Source organism: Spinacia oleracea, chromosome 1 (assembly GCF_020520425.1).
Source record: "Spinacia oleracea cultivar Varoflay chromosome 1, BTI_SOV_V1, whole genome shotgun sequence".
NCBI lineage: Eukaryota > Viridiplantae > Streptophyta > Magnoliopsida > Caryophyllales > Amaranthaceae > Spinacia > Spinacia oleracea.
In genome coordinates this window covers 133351856-133377760 of record NC_079487.1, presented here as the reverse complement: position 1 = coordinate 133377760, position 25905 = coordinate 133351856, and the positions used below count along the sequence as shown (strand labels likewise).

Sequence of the window (25905 nt, the reverse complement as noted above, 5' to 3'; positions counted from 1 at the left end):
AATTATTTATGTATAGATCGAGTTCAAACAATTTATTCTAGAAAAGTGCGACAGCAACATGAGTTTATTATTAATTTAATACGGAGTATGTTAGTTTATTGGATCTGAGTTTAGTCCTCCCCATTCCTGAACCTAGTTGTAATATTGGTATGGGTTAAGTTTCTATACGACATGTCACTTGCCACATCGTATTTAATTTGTGACACAAATAATTTGTCTTAAATTGCGACCTTTATCGCATTGCTTGTATTTTTTTTTTACACTATATGCATCACGAGCCTATTAATGAACTTTACATATCGAGTTTTGTTGTGCTCGATCAATTCATGAAAATTTTACGAGTCTATCAACCCAGTAGTCTGACACAAGACTCATGTTATTCAAGACCGGGGATAAAGACACTCTAACATATATTGGTCAAATGTTTTTACGAGCCTATTCATAAACTCACCTCCAGTCTCCAAGCTTACTATGGAAACTAGGGGTGTGCAAAAATTGGTCCGGACCGAAAAATTAATAGACCGGGCCGGACCGATCCAGACCGGACCAAAGGCAATCGGTCCGGTCTTCGTGTCGAGAAATATCAATTTTCGGTCTTTAGTCATATTTTGGACCGGACCGATTTTTCCTTAGTAAAATATAATATAACCTTTTTAAAATTTTAATTCTCTCCTTTCATATGTTGTAAACATTACTATAATGTGATGTTTTTTATATATTTTAGGTTCCAATTAAGAAAGGCCTCAAACAAATAGTTTTTTTTAATATATTTTTTCTTCTTTACCATAATTTTTTTTTTAAATAAAAAATATATAGAAATAGGTCTACAACCGGTCCAAACCGGTCCGGTCCGGGTTTTGTACCGATATTTTCGGTTTAAGCATAATCGGTCCAGTCTTCGGGTCTTGAATAATCAAAATTTTGGTCTTCGATCCGGTCCGGTCCGGTCACGGTTTGGACCGACGAACAACTCTAACAGTAACATATGCAACCCAGTAGTCTGACACATGACTCATGTTACTCAAGACCGGGCCGGGGTTAAAGACCGCATAATATGCAAATGAGTATATACGTACATCTTTACGAAATGGAGGAAGTACTTCGTTTGTATTATGTCCAATAATAACCTTACAAAAATAAGAGTATCCAATAACATTGTTGGTGTGTTTGGCAATAGTAAGAATATGGATTTAAAAGGAATGGAATAAGTAAGAATGAAGGAGACATAAGGATACAATAAGGTTCCAACAAAAAACAAGTTTAGTGTGTGGTGTGTCTCTAGTCTCTACAACGCATATCCGGGGGGGCCGTGTTGAATGTTGATCGAGCCACTTTGGATGGACCTTAGTGCATGTTGCATGCTCTACTATTTCGTACACTATTTCCATCGTAAATTGCCAAATACCAAGTATGTATTTCGAATTAATGTCGTTCGAGTCTTCTTTAAGGCCAATATAGCCTTCAAAGAATGACAGTTTCGAACTAATATCGACCTGTATTAACTTAAGGGTACCCCTCTCACTTCACACATTCGCACAACTGTTACTCATAATCCTCCTATTCTAATTCGTTGGTACCCCCTCCTCAGGGTACTTTCAAACTCGATCAATTTCGATGGATCCTGCAAAACTTCATCAGCAACAGCTGGGTACATTATTCGCGACAATAACGGTGCCCCTATCAGTATTCATACTTACAAAGTTACAATCTAGGCACTACGCAAGCTTTCATGGCAGAAGGTTGTGCTCTTCACAAAGGACTTCAAGAAGCGGAAAAACTTAACATCAAGCACTTAAGCATTGAAGGAGACAACCTGATGGTCATCAACGCAATTAAAGGAACTTGAAAAATCCCGTGGAAACTCCACTTCATCATTCAAGACATACATGATATTCTCAAATTATTCGACAATTGGGAAATTAAGCATATCTACCGAGAAGCTAATCGAGCAGCAGATTGAATAGCAAATATTGGTCACCCAATTAGCAACACTATGTGTATTGACTCATGTAATAGTCCCCAATTACTTTGCATTTTAGATAGTGATTACTTAGGAGTATCCCTCGTGTGGAGGGTCTCCTAATGTACTATTCTTCTTACCTTTACAAAAAAAAAAAGTATGTACTTCGAATCCAAAGTATATATAACTTTAAAGAATTACTCTTGTACGTAAGACAACTATTAACGACGACTGTAATGATCATCTCAATATCCTTAAAACATAGGATAAAAACAAGACGAGTATTAATTAAGGACTAAAATCATCTCAATATTTGTTGAAGTACTTATTATCAAAGTCATAACTATATTTGGGATCAAAGAGAGTATAATTTAACACTCAAAATGGTCCTTAATTAATTGTATGATTTAATTAGAGGTGTTTGACATTAGTGATTGGGTAGAAGTGAAGTTACACACCTTACTTTTCTAGTTTCTACTCAAAGGCAAACGGAAGTTGATACAACAAGCTACCCAACGATTCTATGGCTTTGATCACTATCCTTTGGAAAACCAAAAAGTCTTTGGAGATTGTGAACTACAAGAAGCAACCTAAGGTAGTAAGATGCATATTCATTTCATTTATTTTGTTGTCCTATGTGAATTGCATTCTATTCACCTGAATTTATTTTTGTTGTAACAAATTGTACTACCTGAAATTATTTTTCCCGAAATAAGTAAAAATAACGTGAACTAAATATCGTCTTAGTTGATGAATTGGTTTCTGGATATGGTAGTTTACTCCCCATGGGTTCTGGAAAAAAAATAATCTAAATAGTAATCCAGTACTACCGTACTTCCTTATTCTAGCTCAATGACTTCAATCCTATATATTCCTGTACGAAATTAATAGCCATGTTGATAGTGTAATTTAACCAACTAAATCCGTCACCCCATTTACCATCCATTCAAAACACCTCATCCTTTCCTCCAGTTTAAGCAATTCAAAATAACTGCAGATTGAAGATCTGCAAAGGAAACTAGCTAATTTTTGAACCTGATAACCTGAACAACGCCAATTGACAACTTCACATGCTAATGTATTATACTAGTACATAATACTTGCTACATGATCTTCATTATTATGGTCCTTATGGAGGGAAAATGGGGACTTGAGTAAAACAAAGCGACTAATTCGTTTACAAATCATACAAAGTCTGGAATTATGGTTTGCATCAAATTCGAGTTAAAATTTTACAAGCATGGTTCTTTTGGGGAAGGAAGGGGGGGAAGTATACATTGATTCATTCACAATGAACATATAAAAAGTAAGGGATTTCGAAGAAATCTCTTACAAAAACTTCACATCCTTGAGTATCCTGCTCGTTGGTCATCGTACTGCTCCATGAATGCGTCATTGAACATCTTAAAGCTTTCCATGATAGCAGGCATTTCTTCCTCAGCGGGTAGGATGGTAGTCCTCATGTGGAAAACCCTGTTTTACAATGAAAATAATAGCTTATTATTCAACACCATTATCATCACATTGCTTAGTTTTAATTAAACTTGTTTCTTTGTTTGGGTGGGGGTTAGCAAGGTAATTTTAAGTTCAGGTGGCCAAATTCCCTAGGAAAGGCCTTCAAAAGCCTGTAAATGATGTATATTCACAAGTTGAACAGATTCCGCAGTAAAAACTAAAAAGGCTAACAAACAAAATGAATCATTGCAGGACACAAGATTTCATGTAGATTGCATTTGGACTCTAGGATAGTTTATTGAAACCATCCTTCTCTGATAGTATGTACTTAGAAGGTTATAGGAGGAACAGGAAGAGTATATATAAAAATTAAAGATGGCTGTGGGCCGACCCGGCCCGCCACGAAAAAAACCCGGCCCGCCACGAGCACGAATCGTGGGCCGTGGGCAGCATTTTTTTGGAAAAAGCACGACATGGCACGGCATGACAAAGCACGTTAAATTTAGTAAAACAAGGCTTAGACACGACTACCCGGCCAGGCCCGACAGCACATGGACCCGGCCCGTTACCTGAAGCCCGGCCCGGATACAACCATCTTTACCAGAAGACATATATTAGGATCTTGCAAAATGGGGTTTTGGAATTATTAAAAGGATTTGAACTTTGAAATCCAACATTGCATGCTATATATAGAAATAAAAAAAGTTGGTAATGTAAAGTACCCTTCTTTCTGCCCAAACCCTGAACCGGGAACAGTGGAGATGCCGGTGGCTTCCAAGAGCTTGAGACAGTAGAAAACATCAGGATGCTTTCCAGCCTTCTTGGCAGCCTCTATTGCCTTTGGTGGCAAGCATATTTGAGGGAATGAGTACATTGCACCTGCATCAAACCATTTATCTTCTATATGAGTTTCTGTTCAGAACAAGAAAGAACCTGAACCCGCTCTATAAGTATAAACACACACACAGACACATTATTGTGTTTACCTTCTGTGAAATTGCAGACAACATTTCTACAGCTGTTAAATCCATCTGTCATTATTCGCGCTCTCTTTCTCAATGATTCCAGAATCCCTTTGCTGCAAAAAATTATTGCATATAAGTGCATAACTCAATGTCACAAGTTGTAATTTCCCACGCAAAAGAGATCATTGTTCCAAAACTCTGCATGACACTTCCTACTCCTATATGTGTTCCTTTTTTTGCCATCTCAAATAACTTGTGAAGAGAGTTGTTCTTTCTAATAACAGTGATTTTCTCGCAAAGGAAATTGTGAATAGAACAGCAACGAAGAGTACATGCATTCAAAAGGTAAATGAATGAGTGATGACCAATTACCTCTCTTGTTCATATTTAAGATATGAGATATCCCCAGGCTTTGGTGGATTGACCATCAATCCTAACTATCAAAGGGAAAAAAGAAAACAGTGATTTTATGCATACAAGATCCAGAACCTCAACCATGGAAAAACGAGAGTATCGAAAACTGCAAACAAGTTTGAGAAACTTACAAATATTTGCCCTGGTACATTGGGACTTAGCGCTATTGAAGCAATCTTATATATTTCATCAACTGACTGCAACAGAGAACAACAAAATCAGAATTAGATATGCATTTTCTACTCAGAGTTGCTTTTCCCTTAAACATACTGTATAAGTTAAGCAGGAAACTGAAAGTATTCCACTTGTAATCAGTGAGAAAATGATTGTTAACATTTTGGTAACTACAAAAAGAAAGGCTTTAGGAAATACTGATGACTGCTAAAGTTATCATCGGTCATCAAACCACTCTTTTCATCCAAAGAAAACTAGTGGTAAGGTTGCTTTATGTTTGAGTTTGAGGTCTCCAAAAGTCACTAATTATGTTATACAACGTATTCTTGTCAATTATAATATTATATTGTTTTCCTTCCTACCAAAAAGAAAATAAATAGAATATATCTTTCATTAAACAGCAAAAACTTCGGGGTACCTGACAGGAAAACTTACATTATTCCAACCCGAAGCAGCTTAAATTGATGACTCCCTCTTCCTTCCAAGTAAATTGATACAATATGTTGTACTTTCATTTAAATCCCAAGTAAAAGTTCCTATTTCAAATTCCTCTTTCTCACAAAAAAACTCATTTGAAGATCTTTCAAACTCTTGTTGTAAGCGAGCTTAACAATGAGTACCGTATTTATCATTAAGAATATCTACAGACGACAGTATCTAAAGCTCCTTGAATCACTCAGTCAATGATGTTTAAGCTATAATTGGATTCACCAAAAGAACTCACTACTTCCATGTAAAATACATTTAGAAGCTCTGTCAATATTAACAAATTAAGGATGCAATGAATTGAACCAAACAAAAACTTGACAAATACAAACCTGTTGAGGAATGTTTGTCATCTCAAAGTATCCACCTCTCTGTCCACATTCACCCCAATATCCTTTTGACACTGTGTGGAAAGACACAAGCTGAAGATCCTTGCTCATTGGTGGTCCCATGTCCATTAAAACCTTTCGGAAAAGAAAATTAGGTAAATTTTAAGTTCTTGGAAGGAAAGAAAAAGAACCTGAACCATATTTTCTCAACTACAGAGGGATTCCGTATGATATACCTTTCTTGCACTGATAAAGGGGCGCTCATCTTGGTATATGTTTTGCTGATATACTTCATCAGCCAGAAGGACCAACTTTTCTTTGATACAGAAATTCACTATTTCTTGTAAGTTGGCTACACTAAGGCATTGTCCTGTAGGATTTCCGGGGTTTATAATAACCATTGCACGTACCTGACCAACATCAAGGTTTGAGAAGTTCATATATTCATTGCTAAAACGTGACCACACACACATATTCATTGCAAAAACATGACAAAGTTGAACAACCAATCTAATTTGAAAAGGTCAAATATTCACTGCATCAGGCATATAGAACCAGAACGGAACATTAGTATTCCAGCAGTAAGCTGAGATGACCATAGCACTTGGTGCACATATTCCAGCAGCGGCACATCAGTCATGACCTCGACTTAGATCCTTAACTTTTGGCATTCCTAACTACTGGTACTTAATCAGTTAACAAAAAGAGGATAAAACTTTTAGGAATAGCTATTACTCGCATCAGCAACAGCTTTGCTACAAATTACTTTATGACTAAATTGTATTTTAAAAAAAATTATCAGCTTTTAGCAAACAAGAATTTTAGCAAAGCATACTTACCTTTATCCCTTTAAATGTGGCTTGCCGAATTGCATCACGGAGATTAGTGATATCAAGGCCCCAGTTTGCGGTCTCCTCCAGATAATATGGGACGAGAGAACCACCCAACAACGATATTGTAGCAGAATAAAGTGGATACTGTGGAACAGGAACTAAGATCTGAAAGAAAGACAAACCAATAAATAAATATCAATCAAAGATATAAAAAATAAAAATAAATAAATAACTACCATAAAAAAGAGGAAATAATGGCCGGTAAAAGAGAAAGGATAATAATACAAATTCAAAAAAATACTCCTAGTATTGAAAAAGATTTACCCCATCACTTTGGCCTCCAATGACAGCATTTAAAATTTGCATCACTCCCTTACTGGCACCATCGGTTAGGAAAATGAGCTCTGGATCACTGTAAATCAGGAAAATACAACATTAGCCATATGATCAACAATCACACGTACAAAGACATATTTAGGCTCGAGTGCTGGATAATAAATAGCATTGCCATGAACTTCATGCAGTTTAATCACCTTGGATACCCATCCCGCCTTGCAATAAACTCTGCGATCTCTTTCCTTACGCCAGGAAGCCCTCTTGAATCACTGTAAGCACCTAATTCAATAGCATAATAAGAAATGTTATACTCCGTACATACCCCATTTCATGAACCACAGAATAACCTGACATCAAAAGTTGCAATTTGCAAGGTTCTGAAATCAACTAGAAGCTGATAGAATTAGAGAGGTGAACAGATGATAGGTAATATGAAAGATGTTGGTTGACAAAAGTCAAAACACATTACTCCTAAATCATGCATGTGCAGAGAGGAGGAGAAAACAAGGATAAAAAAAAAAATCTAACAGAAGATTCTACTTTATTTTTTACATGAAGATAGGGTAAAGTTGGGTTATTGGGTGGGATGATTTGCATGAATCAGCAAGGTATAAGGGTTAAAGAAATTAGTACGGAATATAAGTGTACAGAAGAAGGCAGCCTACAACAAGGTATTGATGTATTGATGTATCAAAAGAGTTTACAATGAATAATTAAGCCAACCAGGGTCCAACCAGCATCATTTTGGACAATAGCAGTGTCATCAACATTTTTCCCAGTGAAAGAAAATAGACCTAAGTTCTTAATAGCTACTCCTCATCTTTAATGAGCTTCATTTGGGTGATGGATGCAGGTTGATTTGATATTAGATCAACAAAGTAACGCAAAATCCCATTATTGATATGATTAGGGTGGTCAGGTGCATGCAACTTCACTAGACAAGAATATGGATGCCATCATGAAACAATATTTTCACATGATTTCAGATAATTGTAGCTTCTCTGGTTTGATCATTATATCAGTAAGAGGAGATAAGAGCTAGAGATGTACCAAGACCGCCTGAAGTCAAAGAAAGGTAATGCTTAGCTCTTGCAATTGCATCAGCTGGGAATACAAGTCCGACATTAGGATCATCAAGTAGGAATGGAGCTTGACACAAAGCAACCACCTGGAAGATTACATCTTCTAAAGTTAGAAAACAAGTTTAAGTACCTGAAATAATGAATGGTCAAAGACCACAAAGTGAAACTAATATAACCTGGCGTGGGAATGTCAATGGCTTCTGCCCTAATGCATGAGGATTTCCAACATTTGTGAAGATGATCTGCATTGTTACAACGGTAGTTAGAGAACAAGAGTAGATCAGTGTGTAACAGGAACCCTATTATAGAATTAAATTAGAATCCCTAGAAAGAAACATATGCAGAAGAATTTACTCAGGCCATAGTTCAGCACTGAACCCATAACTCATATGCCCTGTGACTAATGAACTAATCACAATATGAGCTCAGTTTTTTCAACCATATACCATGCCATTAAACAGAGTGCTGACCAAATTGAACATAAGATTGAGCAATCAGCAAACAGTTAAAGACCTGTCTTCAAAGCTTATCATTTAATATAGTGATATAAAGAATCATTAAACACCTTCAGAAGGTGTACCATCGAGTAGTAAGAATCATACTTCAAGCGGGATCTCAAGTCTCAATATATCCAGAGAATTGAGTACAAAACAAATGCATTACTCAATTTACCTTCTTCCCTTCTTTCTGGAGCTCAGAAGCTCGAAGATACAGCTCACCCCTGACAGCATACTGGCACTTTTTGACATTTTCATTCAATGTCTCATAGTCCAGTCCCTTCGACATTTTGGCCAATACTCAAGCTAATATCCCTCGACTCAAGAAGAGAGACTAAACAGCAGCCAGTTATATGAGCTCAGGTCATAAACCTGAAATTCAACCGTAGAAGTCATATTAGATTTCAGAATAAAAGATAGACAATACACGAGCAATAACAATAGACAGATTTGATCACAAACAACAAAGGCTAGAAGTCTATATATTGAAACATCACTTTGCATGCCATTATCCTACAAACCGCGAACTCCATTGGACAATTTTACATGCTTAATCATCATAAGAAGACAAGAACATTCAGGGATTACTGGCTACACATTCAATGAAAGGAATCGGAAGCAATACATAATCAGAAATAAATTAAGCATGTTGGCATGAGGACTAATCAAACAGATCACTTTAGATAGGAGATGGGGATGTCGGATCTCGATAAAGGAAAAGAACATTTCATTGTGAGGACGAGCATCAAAACGGAAAACGAGGAAACAAAGGGAAACAAAATGAACGAATTTCCAGCCAAATACTGAGATGATGGGTCATTTCTGCCCCCCTTCTCTAGCCTAAAAACACAAGAACCAAGCAGTCATTCAGTCATGATGATCAAAGATATCTTCTTCGACGAACTCGAATATCCAAGAAAATTGATAGCAACATACCAAAATCAAACCAATTTAAGGACCATAAAACCAGCAGCACTGGAATTATGGCATCAATCACTGAAGTTGCAGCAATAACCCCCTAAAAATTAGGATATGGTTAACACAAATCATCCCCTTGTGCATAACAAACCCTTAATTCCAAGTTTCATCAATCGTTACCAAACAACAACAGGTTTAATTAATGGAGTTTCCTAATTTCACTGGTAATTTAATCAATCATTAAGCCATTTTATCATAATCAACTGATACAACCAACCAAACCTCGAAAAACTGTGTAATCATGTAATTAATCACTAAATTCAATCTTTCAAAAACCAATTTAATGAAAATCAATACATAAATCCCACCGGGTAATCATGCATTTCCGTATTCAACAAACAAATTAATCAAAATTCCTAAATTAGTGCTATTAATCCAAATATTAAAAAAATAACAAATTAACCATCAATTATCAATAATATCACAAAGAAAATTTCCTAAATTAATCATAAAGATCCCACTTTTAACAAAACTAAACCTTCAAATTAGTGTAGGAGTAGATTACCTGAGAGTTCTTGCTTAGAGTGAAGTGGCCAAAAAAACCTTGGGCTCGTGAAATCTTACAAGTAGAGAAAAAAATACTCAAAAAAAAGAAACTTTTTTATTTAGTAGTTACAAAATTAATAAAAAATACAATTCACGGTCATAAAAAAACAAATAAAAATTGGAACATAGCATAGAAAACTGTTACGTGGCAACACAGTAAGACCACATCCACCAAAATTTTTAAAGATAATTTAATTAAATATATTTTATATTTTCATTTCGATTAGTTCAAAAAAAAAACAAAATTGGTTTTCAATGAAGGAGAGGAATTACAAAGAGATAAAGGTGAATGGGGGAAGTGTGGTGTAGTTTGAAGCTAGAAAAAGTTTATTGGCTTGTATTGAAACTTGTTTTGCTACAAGGTTTATCCATTTTGAGACAAAAAAAAACATTGTATGGTATTTAGTGATTTGCAAAAGACATTTTTAGTTTTGATATTAAGTCCACAAACGAATGATACAATAATGTAACAAAACTTTAATACGTGGCATCGTCGTAGGAAACTCTAACTTTGTTGTTTAATGAGTATGTGAATGTTATCTAGATTATTCGCTGAGGTCGTAAGTCGATATCAAATCTCGTTTATATCATTTGCTACATTAAAAGAAAAATCATCAAAGAAATTTACATTTTGTTGATTTTATTAGGAAAATATTATTTTGCCGCTTTCGTTATGACAGAGTTGGGTATCCATTATCACTATTGATCCACATATTGCTATACGGGGTGGCTCGGATATAAAAATAAGTACAAAAATATAATTGAGGAATAATAAACAATGGAAGATCTTTCGCTGAACTTTTTGAGGGGCCAAGAATTGATCCTCTAACCCGTTGTTCAAAATTTAATTATCAACTAATATTAGACAATTTTTTGTATGGATATAAACATTTCAACGATAGTTGATTATTTGATGCTATAGGATTTCAATATCGATTAATTAAGCATAAATGTATCTTCTTTTCTCAATGAATTTATCAAGGCTTCGCAAGAGGCAAGTACCCTTAGTTGTGGACTAGTATCGTGATGAATGTCTTCTTGGCAAAAATTCATATGTTAGTACGAATGAGGATAAATTAAAGAAATGTATTTGGTTTTAGGGATAAGTTATTAGTCGTGACTACATTTTTTTTAAAAAAAATATCGCAATCTATTAAGGTGTTACAAGGATGTCACGAGATTTTTTTTTTGGTAACGGAAAGTACACAAAAAGCAGGACAGTTTTGTCTCAAAATTATATCATAATATATCTAAAGAGATAAAATAAGAAATTTTACTATATACATGTAGGTATATATCTTGTTGGGTCAGAATGTAATGATCAGGGCTGCGACATAGTCAGCTGCACGATTAGCTTCTTTGTAGATATGACGTGCCTTTAACTGTCAAAATGCGTTAGCAGATATTTGACGTTATCCATAAACAACTGGATTTTCCACCTATGCGTTTTTGCAAGACCTGGATAATTAGTAAATTGTCTCCCTAAATGAAAATATGTCTAATATTATTTCAACTGCTAATAGCGTGTAGTTCATTAGTGTATTACACCTCTAATTGGGCCAAATCTTGCTAAATAGGGCAATTTGGACCAGAGTTTTGGACTGAGAAAATTTTCCTAAGCATGATAACCAAGGAAATCCAGGGTGATAGGCCGATGCCATTGATCGTAAGGCCTTAAAGGTATGCATTAGCGACAAATCGGCCCAAATTAGAAACGTCTAATTTTACTGGAAACTCAATCTTGGTATACATTATTTTGAATCATTTTCCTATCTGAAAATTTGCATAAACTTTTTCCCTTCTAAATCCATTGTAATTAATTAGTTTTACTATTGATTATGTTGATTTGAATTGTTTATTTTGTGTTGTTAGTATTATAGATTTAAATACGGAGTAACAAGCATATTAAAGATTGTCATATGTCTTATGTTTTAACGTCTCTTTGAATCTGAGCCTATCTCTTTTATGATGTTTTTTCACTTGTAAAGCCACGTTTTCCATTGATTATTGATGGAACAAGGGAATTAAGAACTTTAACAAAAATTCCCTATACATTGTTCACGCCAGAATATTTTGTCAAACACAAATCCGTTATATCGCTAAGGCCTTGTTCGTTGTCTTTTCTTGTTCCCAACTTTTTTTTGTTGACAGTTTTCAAATTTAACATGATATTATGAGCTTGGTTAGTTTTAACTTCATAATTTCATCTAAATCACGTGAATTTGAAATTAATAAAATCCAAAACTGAAAACTAAAGGTGATACTCCGTTAAACAAGCCTTCAGAATCAACACTTTTACCAAGGATAAGATCGCTAACAAGCATATTTGTGTATTTTATAACTCTAACAAATCATGAATCCAATTGCCGGTTTATTGAATTAGTGGTTTATATAGCGAATTCTGCCAATCAATGTGATTGTCCAGCCATTTCTTGCAAACATGAAAGTGCTATTATAACTCTAATTATTTCGAAACAAAGGGATAATTAGAATTAGAATTAGAATCCCCCCCCCCAAAAAAAGACGACAAGACAATCTAACAAACTTCGACAAGTATTTTGGATAACAAGCATATTAAAGATTGTCACGTGTCTTGTGTTTTAAGATCCCTTTGAATTTGAGCCTATCTCTTTTAGTATTTTTTTTTTCACTTGTAAAAGCATGTTTTCTATTGATTATTGATGGAAACGAGACAATTAAGAACTTTAACAAAAAAAAAAGATTCATGTACATTGTTCACACCATAATGTTTTGCGAAACAAAAATCTATTATATCGCTAAGGCCCTGTTTGTTGCCTTTTATTGTTCCCAATTTTTCTTGTCAGTTTCCAAATTCAACAGGATTTTATAAGTTTGACTAATTTTAACTTCATGGTTTCACATAAATCACATGAATTTGAAATTAATATAACCCAAAACTGAAAACCAAAGGTGATATTAAACAAGCCTTCAGAATCAAAATTACTAACATATTTATACTCAGTATTTTATCACTTTAACAAATCATGAATTCAATTGACGGTTCATTGAATTAGGCCCTGTTCTTTAGAGCTGAACTGAACTGAACTGAACTGAACTGAACTGAATGCTCCTGAACTGAACTGAACTGAACTGAACTGAACTGAACTGAAATTTGAAATTAAGCCAAAAAGAACAGGGCCTTAGTGGTTTATATAGCAAATTTTGACAATCAATGTGATTATACAACTTATTATTCTACAAACATGAAAGTCAGAAAATCCGATTGTAACTCTAATTATTTAGAAACGAAGAGAGCAAAATAAAATTAGAATTAAAATTACAATTTCCCCTCAAAGGAGACAAGACCATCTAACAAACTCCGAAGCACCGGGGTTCATCCGCTTAGCAACCAGTCAACCACCAACCCGCCAAATGGCAGCAACCCCCCACCGCCATCTTCTCCAACCCTGCAAAAACCCCGCCATCTCTTCTTCTGAAACCCTAAAACCCTCTTCTTCATTTTCTCTTTCCTCAAACCCATCAATTCCATTGATCAGAAGAAGATTACCCACATTCCGATGCGATTTCCAAAACCGACGGAAATGGATGAATGTCGATCATCACATTTCTAAACTAAACCCAATTCAAATCGTCCCCAATTCTCGCAGATTTCAAATGTCTTCAAATCAGGAGAATTCCGTCGAGTTTTCGAAGAAGGTTTGCCTTTTCTATTGCCCTGAAACTAAAGCTCTTGCTGAGAGAATCGCCGCTCAATCAGACGCAATTCAACTTCGTAGCATCTCCTGGAGGTACATTCTATGAGTTTATTCATACTTTTGTATAATTTCTGGTTTAACAATGAGTTAATTTTATAATGTAGTAGTATACTAGTATTGGTTGGTTCAGTTTTTGACAGGTTTATTCGGAAAAGGAATGTGGGAAAATGCTTCCTGATATAATGATTGCTCAATTGAAATTGCTTCCTGATAATGATTGCTCAATTACATATGACTTTTTACCTACCAAAAAATAAGTATTTTTTTTTGGTAGTTTGGTGAGAAAACTATGTACAAAACGTTCAACATTGAAGGTCTTGTATATAGTTTGGTGAGAAAACTATATACACACGTTTGCTCCTACAAGAAGCATGCATTCCTCAAACAACCAATGAAGTTCTTGTTTGATTTGCTGTTAAAAGAAATTGGAACTTTTTGGGAGATCCTAAAATAATAATGAGAAACGTTAGTTGGGGAGTAAAGAGCATTTCAAGTTTGCAACTTCCAAATTATGACATTTGGTTAAAGATGATGCTATCCTCAAAAGTTGAATATTCAAGATTTAGAATGGGAGCATATGAGAGCAATACTTGATAAGTTGATTTCAGCTACACTAGTTGATTTCAGCTTTTGAACTCTTACAATCTTCTTGAATGGATTTTAGATGCTGGATTCGTTGTGGCGAACTGCCGGTATAGCTGACCTCATCAACTCCGAAAAGCTTGGTTTGGTTGTTTGCTATCCACCTTGGTAATTTTTTGTAGTACGCAACCTTGATTTTTGATTCTACTAGAAGGGAAATGACTTCCTTTAACATTTGTAAGTATGAAGAAATTTTAGTTGGGTTTAGAGCTGAGTTCGGAAAGAGTTAGTTTTCCTGGAGAGTCACACATCATTTTTAAAAACTGGAAATACTTGTCGGGTTTCTATCTTCCCTGACCTAGGATTCCTAATTTTCCGCGCTACTTTGATTCATTACGTAGACTTGAAATATCACCATTTTGCGTTAGCATCTCTCAAAGTGGTAGACATTCTTAGGTGGGTTATCTCACAGTATTATAACTATTCTGTGTTTAGGACTTTTGAAGATGGCTTCCCGAACCTGTTCATATCTAATGCTCAAGGTATACGTGGGAAACATGTCGCTTTCTTGGCATCATTCAGTTCCCCTGGTGTAATATTTGAGCAACTGTCAGTGATATATGCTCTGCCAAAGCTTTTTGTTGCCTCCTTCAAACTTGTCCTTCCCTTTTTTCCTACTGGAACTTCTGAGCGGATGGAAGATGAAGGGGATGTTGCAACTGCCTTCACTCTTGCTAGGATTTTGTCAAATATACCAATTTCAAGGGAAGGACCTACCAGCTTGGTGACATTCGATATACATGCCTTGCAGGTTTGCATTGCAGCCCCCTCTTATGCAATCCTCACCATAACGCCTTTTCATTACTATAGTGTAACTTATATTTTTTGATTATTTTTTACATGTGTTAGGAAAGATTTTACTTTGGGGATAATATATTGCCATGCTTCGAGAGTGGAATTCCTTTGCTAAAAAAGAAGCTGCAACAACTTCCTGATTCTGACAACGTAGGGTTTGTTGTTTATCCAATGTTATTTATTCTTGAATGATCTTCTCAAAATAGTTATGTCCTCTAACCTAATTTGTGAGAATAGGAGACATGGTATTTATGGTGTGTTTTTCCTTGTTTTCTTCAGATAACTATTGCTTTTCCTGATGATGGTGCATGGAAACGGTTTCATAAGCAGCTGCAACATTTTCCTATGGTAAATATGTTACTTGTTTTTAAGACTTCTCTTGAAACTTGTATGTCTTCCCACTTATAATGTTGAAGTACTTTAATTCACATATACCGAGTATGTAGTTTAACTTATTGCCGCATGCTTATCTAGCCTTGTCTATTCAATGTTTCAAGAATACTTTTCTTCCTCAAATGCTTTCCAATTATTATTCTTGACGTGTTGAACGTCAAGCGATAGCTGATGCCTGTAAGAAACACATTAAAAGTACAAGATAATTATTACATCTCATTACTCGTGTCTGAGTGAGTTGAAAGAGTAGTCATAAATCCGGCTACAGCGAGGGATTTTATTCTGTTTATTGAACTAGAGGAAGGAAATACTGACCACCCGTTCACTTTATGGGACTTAAAGATTTAAGCAAGACTATTTTGTAGCTGAGTTGCTGCAGATTGAGCTCTTAACTCTTCATATACATTATAGTGGGAAAGGGTAGAAAAGGTGCAACCATGTAGTTTCTACCTCAACTGCTAATGAGTGTTCAGAATGACCCCTCTGTGACACATTCAGCTCTTACTCTTAGTATCTGCAAAACAAAAGACTGGATTGGATGATCCTGTTGAAGTTTATTGCTGTTTTGAGTTTTTGGCATGACTGATACTCATTGTACAACGTATGTCCAGATTGTGTGTGCAAAAGTTCGAGAAGGTGATCAACGTATTGTTCGTCTGAAGGAAGGTGACCCAACAGGTCGTCATGTTGTCATTGTTGACGACCTAGTACAATCGGGTGGCACCCTTATAGAATGTCAGGTACATTCTCTTGTGAACCTTAGTTGCTTTCTAATGCATTGGATCTCATCTGCCGTCTATGTTACTGTGTATCTCTCTTCTTTAAATCTCATTCTTGCGTTGTTGTTATATGCCATCTCTGGCAACTACTCTTATCCCAGTAGCATCTCAACTCCAGTGATAATTAATCCAAAAAAATCAACAAGACTATTAATTATTTAAGTAAATGAATGGGATTAAAGGTATCATGGTTTCTATATTTCTTTTGTTTTTAGGCTACACTTTGGATATAAGAGGTGTTAATATTCGTTTTGTCCTGTTTTTTTTTTGTTTTTTTTATTTTTGTAATGTCCTACAGAAAGTATTGGCTGCTCATGGAGCTGCAAAGGTCAGTGCATACGTCACACACGGAATCTTTCCGAACAAATCATGGGAACGCTTTAAACCTGATACTGCAGGTATGTGCTTTTCGACCAGCCATCCCCCAAAAAAATGACTTTCTAATAATACGAAGTAGTAAATCGAACTTTTATTTACTTTCCAATATCAGTCTTCATTGATAATTCTAAAGAAATACAATTGGTATGGTTGGAGATGTGAAATAAGTACTTGTAGGATAATTGTTTCTTAATCAATTGTGGCGTTTTTTTAGCAACAGTAGACGTCAATTTACTATTTCGTGTTTTTGGTGTTAAATTGTGTGTATTTGCATTTTCACAATCCGACTCCCACAGGTTGCCCTGAGGAGGGGATGACACACTTCTGGATTACAGATTCTTGTCCCCTGACAGTGAAGATGGTGAAGAACAGGCCTCCTTTTGAAGTCATTAGCCTAGCCGGATCCATAGCTGCTGCTCTTCAGATTTAACCATGTTGCTAAAATTAGCACATAATAATAGAGCATAGACTGGGTTGTAACTCGCCTGGAACGATTTTGTGTTGTCAATATGATTTGTTGCATATTTTTCTGATATCTATAAGAGTTTTTTGGTCTTTCATAGATTGTAAATTGTTGGCAGCATTTTAGTAGTTGTGTAAACAGCCAAGTTCTATGAGATAACATAAATATAGTCTTCAAATTCTTTTTCAATCTATCCAAAATCCAGTCTTGATTCTGAATGCAAGAGTAACTTCAACCCCCAATAAACTTTAAGGCTCCGTTCTGTTGGACCTATTTTGTCTGAACTTGTATTATCTGAACTTGTCTGAATGTAACTTAACTTATCTGAATTTATTTGAACTTATTTTATCTGATAACAAACTTAATTTGTCTAAATAAACTTATTTGTGTATGAGATGTAAAAAACAAAAAACTTATTTTTTATGAACTTAACTGAACTTGTTTTGTATTAAATAAGTCAAACAAAACAGAGCCTAAGATATTCCCTGTAAAATTCCGAAAATACTCCCCGTAAGATTCCGAAAATACTCCATATAAGATCCCGGAATTCCATAAATGACCCCTATCATGCATTTTATCCTTGGCCGAACTGATGCTCCTAAGTATCACAAAACAAATGTGTCATTGCAACTGTCAAATGCATATACAATTTCCAATCTTACAATACGGTAACAAAATTTCTGACTCTCCAAGTTAGGAAAATACTCCTGAAAGATGAGCCAAAAGTAAAAATAACAGTCGGTCTTCAGCCTTGTAAAGAAATTGTAACCTTGAAGCCTAAACCACTATCTCAAGGATACCAAATTAGCAGACTATTACAAAATGGGAAACAATGAAAGAATTAAACTACACATTTGGCTTTAATGTACACAAAACAACAACATTTCAGAGAGCCTTTCACTTCACTCTATGAGAAATCTTGATATAATTCAGAAGCTTCTTCAGGGCTTTACCACTGTCAATGGCTTCTCTAGCTCTATCCAGAGCTGACATAATATCTTCTGCACCTTCACAACCTAATAAATGATCCGTAATTCCAGCGTTTAAAACAATCCGGTCATATGCGGGGCCCTTTTCTCCACGAAGTGCTGCTATACCAATCTCTATGTTCTTTGCTACCTGCACTTAGCCAACAGTTCATGGTTTGTCATATATCCATGGAAGAGGAATCGATTGCAAATAACTCCAATATTCTAATAGTAAAGAAATATAGCTTCTCAGAGTGCTAGAAAGGTAAATCTCTTTCTTCCTCTTTTTTTTGGGGGTGGAGTGGGGGGGTTAAGTGGCTACGTGTGGGGGGGAAAGGGAGAGAACCCCCACCTCTGTTTCCTTCACCAATATCTGTCCATGGTTCAAACTTGGGTGTAGAGATGGAAATTTTTTGACCTGATATGATAAAGCACCACAAACTGGAATTCTTTTACCCTTCTGTTTCAACGGTGGTTAGTGTGGACTGTTGTGAATTCTTTTACCATTCTATTTCAACAGGCCAACAGAAATAAACACATGTAAACTATGTACTACGACCTCCGCCTCTTCATTTCACCGACAGCATCCGTGTTGAATACTCGACACTTGAACAATGGAACAACACTTGGGCACTTCATTTTGAGCTAAAATTTGACAAGATTTTTCATAAAATGGTCGTGTCTGACACGTACGTGGAATATATCCGTGTCTGGCACCTACTCGTTTAAGGTGACTGAAAGTGGTTACCAAACAGAGCTTTAGTGTCAAGTTTTCAAACACATTCATGAAAAACTCCAACCTACTTAACTCAAAACTTACGACAAAATTTTAGCATAACGAAAAAAAAAGACGACAGTTCCCCAACTCCCCAAGTATAATACACCATTGGGCATTGCACATACTTTCCGGTACAAATAAGATGCCTTGAACTAGTCCAACTCAATATACGCATAGTTATTCAAATCCATCAGACCATCAATAATAAGGTACTGTCTCCAAGGCTCTGTTTCACTCTTTTTCCAAGTGCCAACATATTTTCATATTAGTATAATTTAAGTTGAACTGCCGACACAATTCAAATATACTAGCTGCTTATCAGGAAATCCAAAAGAACAAGAAGATTCAATTTGGAATCGTGTAGGTGTTTCCTTGCGCCCTATGTTAATAAAACACAGGTGGACAATCGAACAGTTACTTCAAGACAGATATCTTCTCTAACGAATTGAAACTGTTCAAGATAAGGAAAAATAGAACATGCAATTTATATCTTATAATCGCAAGCTTTCAAGCATGAAAAAATTTCGACAGTAAAAATACCAGAAATAAGATTTAAAATGAGTTCCCTTACCGATCTATCAGTTCTTGGGGTATCAGAGGGCTCAAAACCATAGTCTTTTGCGTTCACTTCCATACGGAAAGCCTCCCGCGACACACCTGAAGCATTTCAGCTTAAAATGTTACAGATGAAACACGGATAGCCATTAACAAGTACAAAATAATGAAGAGTTGGTGTAAATATAGCACACCATCTGCTTCAAATGCAGCTCCATTGACCAATGAGCGAAATCCTGAACAATAGTTGACTGGAAGTCCTTTTGATGAATTTGCTTGCCGTAATCTGGTTGTCATGGAAAGTGCTCCTTCTTCACCCTGCAACAGATAGCTGAATTATAAAGATGGAGATTCTTACTCGAACAACCATATGCCATAAGTAGATAATGTCCCAACAAATATGCATACTCAGCTAGAACCATTTGGACGACCAATTCTTAATTGGTGTCTATAAAGGAAATAGAGCAGACCAACGCCAAGATACCGATTCGAGTGAAAATAACAAATCATTCTCACCTTGACAACTAGACCAGCATGGATGCCTCTTCTTCTCATAAGCATTAAAAGTGGTTCTTCATATCCTTCGTGATAAAATCCTGCAACAATTGCTTCCTTTCCTCGAGCCTGTTCAAATCATTTAACTTCATCTTTGTAATCTTAGGGTAGACTAGTTTAATCATTTACAAATGAAAATGCTACCAATTATGTCCATTGATGACTTGATGTAGGCATATTACTTATGACACTCCATGAAAAAAATGTAATTCAGAAAACAAAAGCTCTCAATGGATTTACAAAGGTACATCAGAAAATGCTTACGAGAATGTAAACATAAATCTTAACCCCAATCTCAAGCAATGCCAATAAGTAGATAACTCAAAACTTACCCTCACAAACTGCTGAATCTTTTCAGATGTTGCCAGTGGTGGACGTTTCTTTATGTGTTCTCTCAATCCCACCAACGAGTATCTACAGAAAGATACAAGTTTTGGCCATTAGTTTTGACATCACCCGAATAAAAAGCAATGACTTACCACAGACAAATGGTAAATAGCCTCCTAACTGGGGCATAGGTAGGTCAAACACTTTTTGGGACACTTCAGTAGCTTTTGGTCAGTAAAGTTTTGTCCATAGTCAGATGTACGTATCTTCGAGATAAAATTCAAGAGGCAAGATCAACTGACTCTACACTTTAAAGTTTACTATACTTGAGTGTTGTCACTCCTTAAAATCTGTACTCTGATTGAGAGTCACAACAGCATAAAAGGCACTTATAGTTTTTCCCATGCAGACAAATATACATAGAACTTGTTACTTACAGAGATGGGCGAACTTCTCGTAGACTCACATATGCAAAGCCCAAGTTTTCATCCTGATGAACAATAAGGAGAAGTCAATATCATGAAGCTAAGTCCAACGACCTAGCTGGAACTTGGAAGCTCACATTGTCATAAAACCATAGCAATGAATAACACATAACCTCAATAAGTTGTTTTGCCTGCAGTGCTGTCAAGTGTGTATTTGCCCCCATAAATTGCAGCATTTGTTCTTCAGTTACTCCACCCTAAACAAAATATTAAAAGCATATGAGCGCAGAATAACTGAGCAAAAGAATCACTTACATAAGCATCAAAAATAAATGCATTTTGAAATAGCGCAATGCAGCCACAACGAACAAAGATCAAAGAAAGTGAGATCAAAATACAGCTTGTCAGAATGGAAATTTAAGTTTTTCAGACGTGGATGTTAAATACTCTGTAGTGCCACACCACTATATATTGCCCCTATTAGCTTGTCAGATGAAAAATTAAGTTTTTTCAGACATGGATGTTAAATGGTGGAATGCCACACCACTATATATTGCTCCTACAGAGTCCTACTATCTCTCTATCTCATATGAAAAACAACTTTACCTTTGGTGGCATCCAATCCACACCATGAAGCAAGCATGATTGACCATAACATGATCTCACAGCAGCTACAAATAACGTGCTCCTGAAAAAGCGTGTGTTTCCATCATAAGGTTCGCCATAATGGGTCAAGAATTCCACATCAGCAACTGGAGGAGGACCTAAGTATCCAGGTATAAAACAATTAACTAGTGCATTTGAGATGATGAACCAAATAAACTATTTACCAAAAACCCTTCTCTTTAAAGCAACAGGCAAAACACACTTCTAAATGATATGCCAATGGAGCATCAGCCCCATATTTTTGTCAAATGAGGGGCATTACCAACTTCATCATCAAGCGCAAGACAATACGCTTTAAGCTCCCGATCTGTTTCCCTGTTCATGCGCTGACCTATAAAAAATGCTGAAAGTAGTGACTCGCTCACCCCTCTTGTTTTATCTTCAGAATCCAATGGTAGAACATCTCTAAGAACGCCTTGAACCTCCTCGTATCCTAGATGACCTCCAGCAAGAACTTCTCGTAAGGCACCAACTAGCCTCATTTCCCTAGCATCTTGTCCTGTATAATGTGGTCCAACACAACTTCCCATACTCATTATAGATCCTTCAGGATCAGCTATAAATATTACATCATGTGGAAGAGTTCGAACTAGCTCTGGCCAGAAAGCATTCATGGCTCGCCTTTCTCCTTCACTCCATTGGGTAGCTTCAGGAAAGGCGTTAGCTCGAATAGTCATTCCCGCAAAGAAGGCACCAAGCTGTGCGTTTGAAACCTTATCATCATCTTTGAGTTCCCCCTTTGCTGATAATCCATAGAAAACCAGTGTGAATTCAGAGAAATGGAATAGTACAATATGATGGGTCTGACATTAAAGTGAGAGAACTGTTCTGGAAATTAACTTCACAACCCCCGTACGCTACCCTTGTCATTTTTAAACTCCAACAATCAAAAGCAGCCATCTTCTTTCCCCGTAGGCATATCTTTTGTATGTGTTCTAATTTTCACTATACTAACTGACCATGATTACGTTAGTAACAGACTAACAGGAGACATTCGGAGAACATATATAGTTCATACATATTCAGCTACTTCTATGCAGTTCACAGAATCCCAATAAGTTTCCAATGTAATTGACTAAAACACGTTCTTGTTATTGCAACTCAAACAATAAGCACCCACTTGAATCAACAAATGCACAACTATTTGCCCGTTTAAAATAGCAATGTATAATTACTATGGCTTAGTGGTAAACTCAATGCAATAACTAGCTCATGTATACAACATCTAAACCAAACACGGATCAGAAGGAGTATTAATTTTACGGGATATTCAATAACTTGATCCACTGTCGAAGATTGGGCATTAGTTTCCCTCACATCATCTATATATGCTCTTGAACTCTCAGTGCCAAAATCAATTGTAAATCAAGTGAAAACAATCAACTTCCAATTAAATTTACTACTACATATACAAAATGATCATGAAAACAAACGATTGGTGTTCCAACAACTTCCAATTCCATAGCATGATAATCCTAAGAACGCCCAAGTGTATTAGGATATACTTTCCTCAAAAATTTACATACACATTCATCCATTCTCATTGCCGCCATTAATTACTGCCTACCAAACATGCCACAATAACTTCACAATACGGAAAGCATAGAAGAAACTAAAATTTTCAAAAGTTGGAGATAGAATGAGAGAGGAATAGCAGAAATTTGGACCTGATTTTAAGATGGTATCTAACACCTTCATAGCTTGGTCTTCGGTGAGGGGCTTCGACTGGGTAGGACCAGTGCAAACTTTACCTTGAGCTTCTAGAACCGTCTGATTTGGCCGAGGAATGTCCGGACGACGGTACGTCGTCGATAACGCCGGGTTTCGAACGCTGTCTTCATCGGTGAATCCGAAATTTCCGAACTCCTCCGTTTTCATTGAATCAATTATCACGGCATTAATAGTGAAGCCGCAACGCCGGAGAATCGGCCGGTGAAGTTTAACCGGAAATAATTGAAGGGACGGAGGTTTGCTGGTTTTAGCGGTGGGTATTTTCGCCGGCACCGGCGAAGGCGAAGTCAACGGGTGTATTCGATCGGGATTTAGCAAGAGTTTCATTGTTTTTGGTAGTTGTTGGTATTCGCCTCTGGTTTTTGTTTGGATGAAGGTCCAAAAATGGGAGATATGGGCACTACTGTAAGAACTATAGGGAGTCGCGAAATGCAGAAACGGCAACAAAGGGTAAGTATTAAGGACGACGATAATACCCAACTACTCCGTACCCAATATAGGTGAGGGGAAATAAAATAACGAAAAGGTAAAGATTGTGAATTTGTGAGTTATTGTAAGGATGGCATTTAGCCATTTAATTAAATTTGATGGAGTAAGATTATTTCGAATTTTAATCAATGAAGTTATTTTTGGATTTATTTTTAACTTATCAAGGTAAGTAAGTACTCCTTATTTGCTATCAAGAAAAAAAGTAAGTACTCCATATCGGATCAAAGTTAAACCGAATTATTTAGAATGGGTGGTTCGAAATAGAATCGAATCGAAATTGACCTCACCAAATAAAACACGCTCATTAGTCTGTTTTTGAAACAACTTAATAGTCGATAGTTTTTGAAGTTACTTGGGCGAAATTGGCTTAAAGAACACGTAACTGAATATGTCGAACTATTTGATTTCTTATTCTAAGTGCATGTGTGAGTTTTACGTATATTGCCCCTGTATAAAATGTAAACATGAATAAGACCCTGTTCTGTTCGACTTATTTTGACTTATTTCAGATAAAATAAGTTCAGAATATAAGTTCAGCAAAAATAATTTTTTTTTCAGACATTTTCACACACAAATAAGTCTATTTCAGACATAATAAGTTTTTTTCAGATAAATTAAGTTCAGATAAGTTCAGTCAAGTTCAGATAAGTTCAGTCAAAATAAGTCCAATAGAACGGAGCCTAATTCACTTATATAGCTCTATATACAATCAATTGATTTTAGACAAAACGTTGAGAGACAAATGAAATACTTAGTGACATACAAGTAGTAAATGTAGCTACCTTTCTAAATTAGATTATCTTTTACGCATAAGGTGTACAATAAATTTATTGTACACCAAGATAACAATTTTAATACGGACAAACAAAAGAAAACTAATTAAGTTAAGTTCCCCCTTAATCTTAAGGAACCAAACAAAAGAAAACTAGTTTGAAATTGTATTTTACCTTGAAAAATATTTTCCATGAAAAATCATTTTAAAATGAAAACGTTTTACACCAAACTAAACAGAGCTTAAGATACATAAGTTCATGTCGATGTAATTATGCATGCAAATCCATGTTAATTATTGGGTGATGTTGTAGTTCATGTCAATCAATATAATGTTGCATACTAGAAATATTCATAATAATATATACTCCGTATATATATATTTTTTAAAGTCATTTGAAGTAGGGGTGAACACGGATCGAATATCCGATTCGAAATCTGATTTCGGATCGGATATCCGAATCCGAAAATTGTGAAATTTGATATTTGTATCTGATCCGAAAAGTTTCGGATATCCAATATCCGATATCCAAAAATTTTTGGATCGGGTATCCCGGATATCCGATATCCAATTTCTTAATATTTTTTAAAATTTTTTAACTTTGTTTTCCATCAATTTCTCACTTTTACTTGTAATCTCCCCGTTCATTATCCAAAACAAAGAAATAAAGGTCCTAATTATGAAATGGAGATTTGTAATTCAAAAATACATAAATTCTTACTTTCGTATAAAAAACAAGTACAAGAGCTAAAATCTCCGAAAATTTATATTAATCGACGATTTCAAACAAACAACTAATTGTGCCATAGTGTTAAACAAGCTCCTAGTGTTGCTTAATTTTAACGTGTTACGGAGCATATACTTCATAAATTGTTCACATTGTAAAAATTAAAAATAAATTGCATTAGATTTTATTTTTATTTCGAATTTTTTTCGGATATCCGAAATAATGAAAATCAATATCCAAATAGGTATTTGGTATTTGAATTTTCGGATCGAATACCTGATCCGAATTTAATTTTCGGATCGGATATCTAAAAAATCGAATCAAATACGAATCAGATTATCGGATATTTATATTTTCAGATAGTTTTACTCAGCCCTAATTTGAAGAGACATATCAACCTCATCGAATTTAGTTAAAAAAATAAAAATAAAATCAACCTCATCGAATGCTATTACATAAAACTTTTGAAGTTCACTAAACTCTTTTTAATTTAATTTACACCCGTAAATTACATGTCACTTTTTTAAGGGAAATTATATTTTCACACTGCTTTGCGAAAACTCTAAGCATAGGCCTGCATAGCGCTCAATTTGACGAGTTTAATTCATTCATGCTCAACTGGTTCAGCAACTATAAATACGGACAGCAGGAGTACCATATTCCGGTTTTG

At 35.6% G+C, this 25905-nt stretch overlaps 3 protein-coding genes across 3 annotated transcripts; 1 reads left to right on the top strand and 2 right to left on the bottom strand.

Annotated features, from left to right (window-relative positions):
- Window positions 1-3110: 3110 nt before the first annotated feature.
- On the bottom strand, window positions 3111-10425 carry LOC110799230 (glutamate--glyoxylate aminotransferase 2). Its single transcript, XM_022004450.2, has 14 exons — window positions 10015-10425; window positions 8707-8903; window positions 8211-8276; window positions 8003-8120; window positions 7150-7231; window positions 6941-7028; window positions 6623-6781; window positions 6020-6193; window positions 5787-5918; window positions 4926-4991; window positions 4753-4817; window positions 4402-4493; window positions 4138-4294; window positions 3111-3433 (listed from the first exon to the last, which is right to left on the bottom strand). Exons 2-14 carry the CDS (start codon window positions 8818-8820, stop codon window positions 3301-3303), a joined length of 1446 nt encoding a protein of 481 aa, XP_021860142.1. The 5' UTR covers window positions 8821-8903; window positions 10015-10425; the 3' UTR covers window positions 3111-3300.
- A 2912-nt stretch (window positions 10426-13337) lies between these two features.
- LOC110799228 (ribose-phosphate pyrophosphokinase 3, mitochondrial-like) lies at window positions 13338-17427 on the top strand. The gene is made up of 7 exons (NM_001426457.1): window positions 13338-13825; window positions 14870-15185; window positions 15284-15379; window positions 15509-15577; window positions 16234-16362; window positions 16700-16799; window positions 17076-17427. Exons 1-7 carry the CDS (start codon window positions 13449-13451, stop codon window positions 17207-17209), a joined length of 1221 nt encoding a protein of 406 aa, NP_001413386.1. The 5' UTR covers window positions 13338-13448; the 3' UTR covers window positions 17210-17427.
- A 375-nt stretch (window positions 17428-17802) lies between these two features.
- On the bottom strand, window positions 17803-23780 carry LOC110799221 (uncharacterized). Its single transcript, NM_001426456.1, has 10 exons — window positions 23184-23780; window positions 21779-22258; window positions 21457-21614; window positions 21024-21107; window positions 20863-20915; window positions 20431-20512; window positions 20060-20167; window positions 19738-19861; window positions 19560-19645; window positions 17803-18361 (listed from the first exon to the last, which is right to left on the bottom strand). The coding sequence occupies exons 1-10, from the start codon at window positions 23572-23574 to the stop codon at window positions 18140-18142; spliced, it is 1788 nt and encodes a 595-aa protein (NP_001413385.1). The 5' UTR covers window positions 23575-23780; the 3' UTR covers window positions 17803-18139.
- Window positions 23781-25905: the final 2125 nt, after the last annotated feature.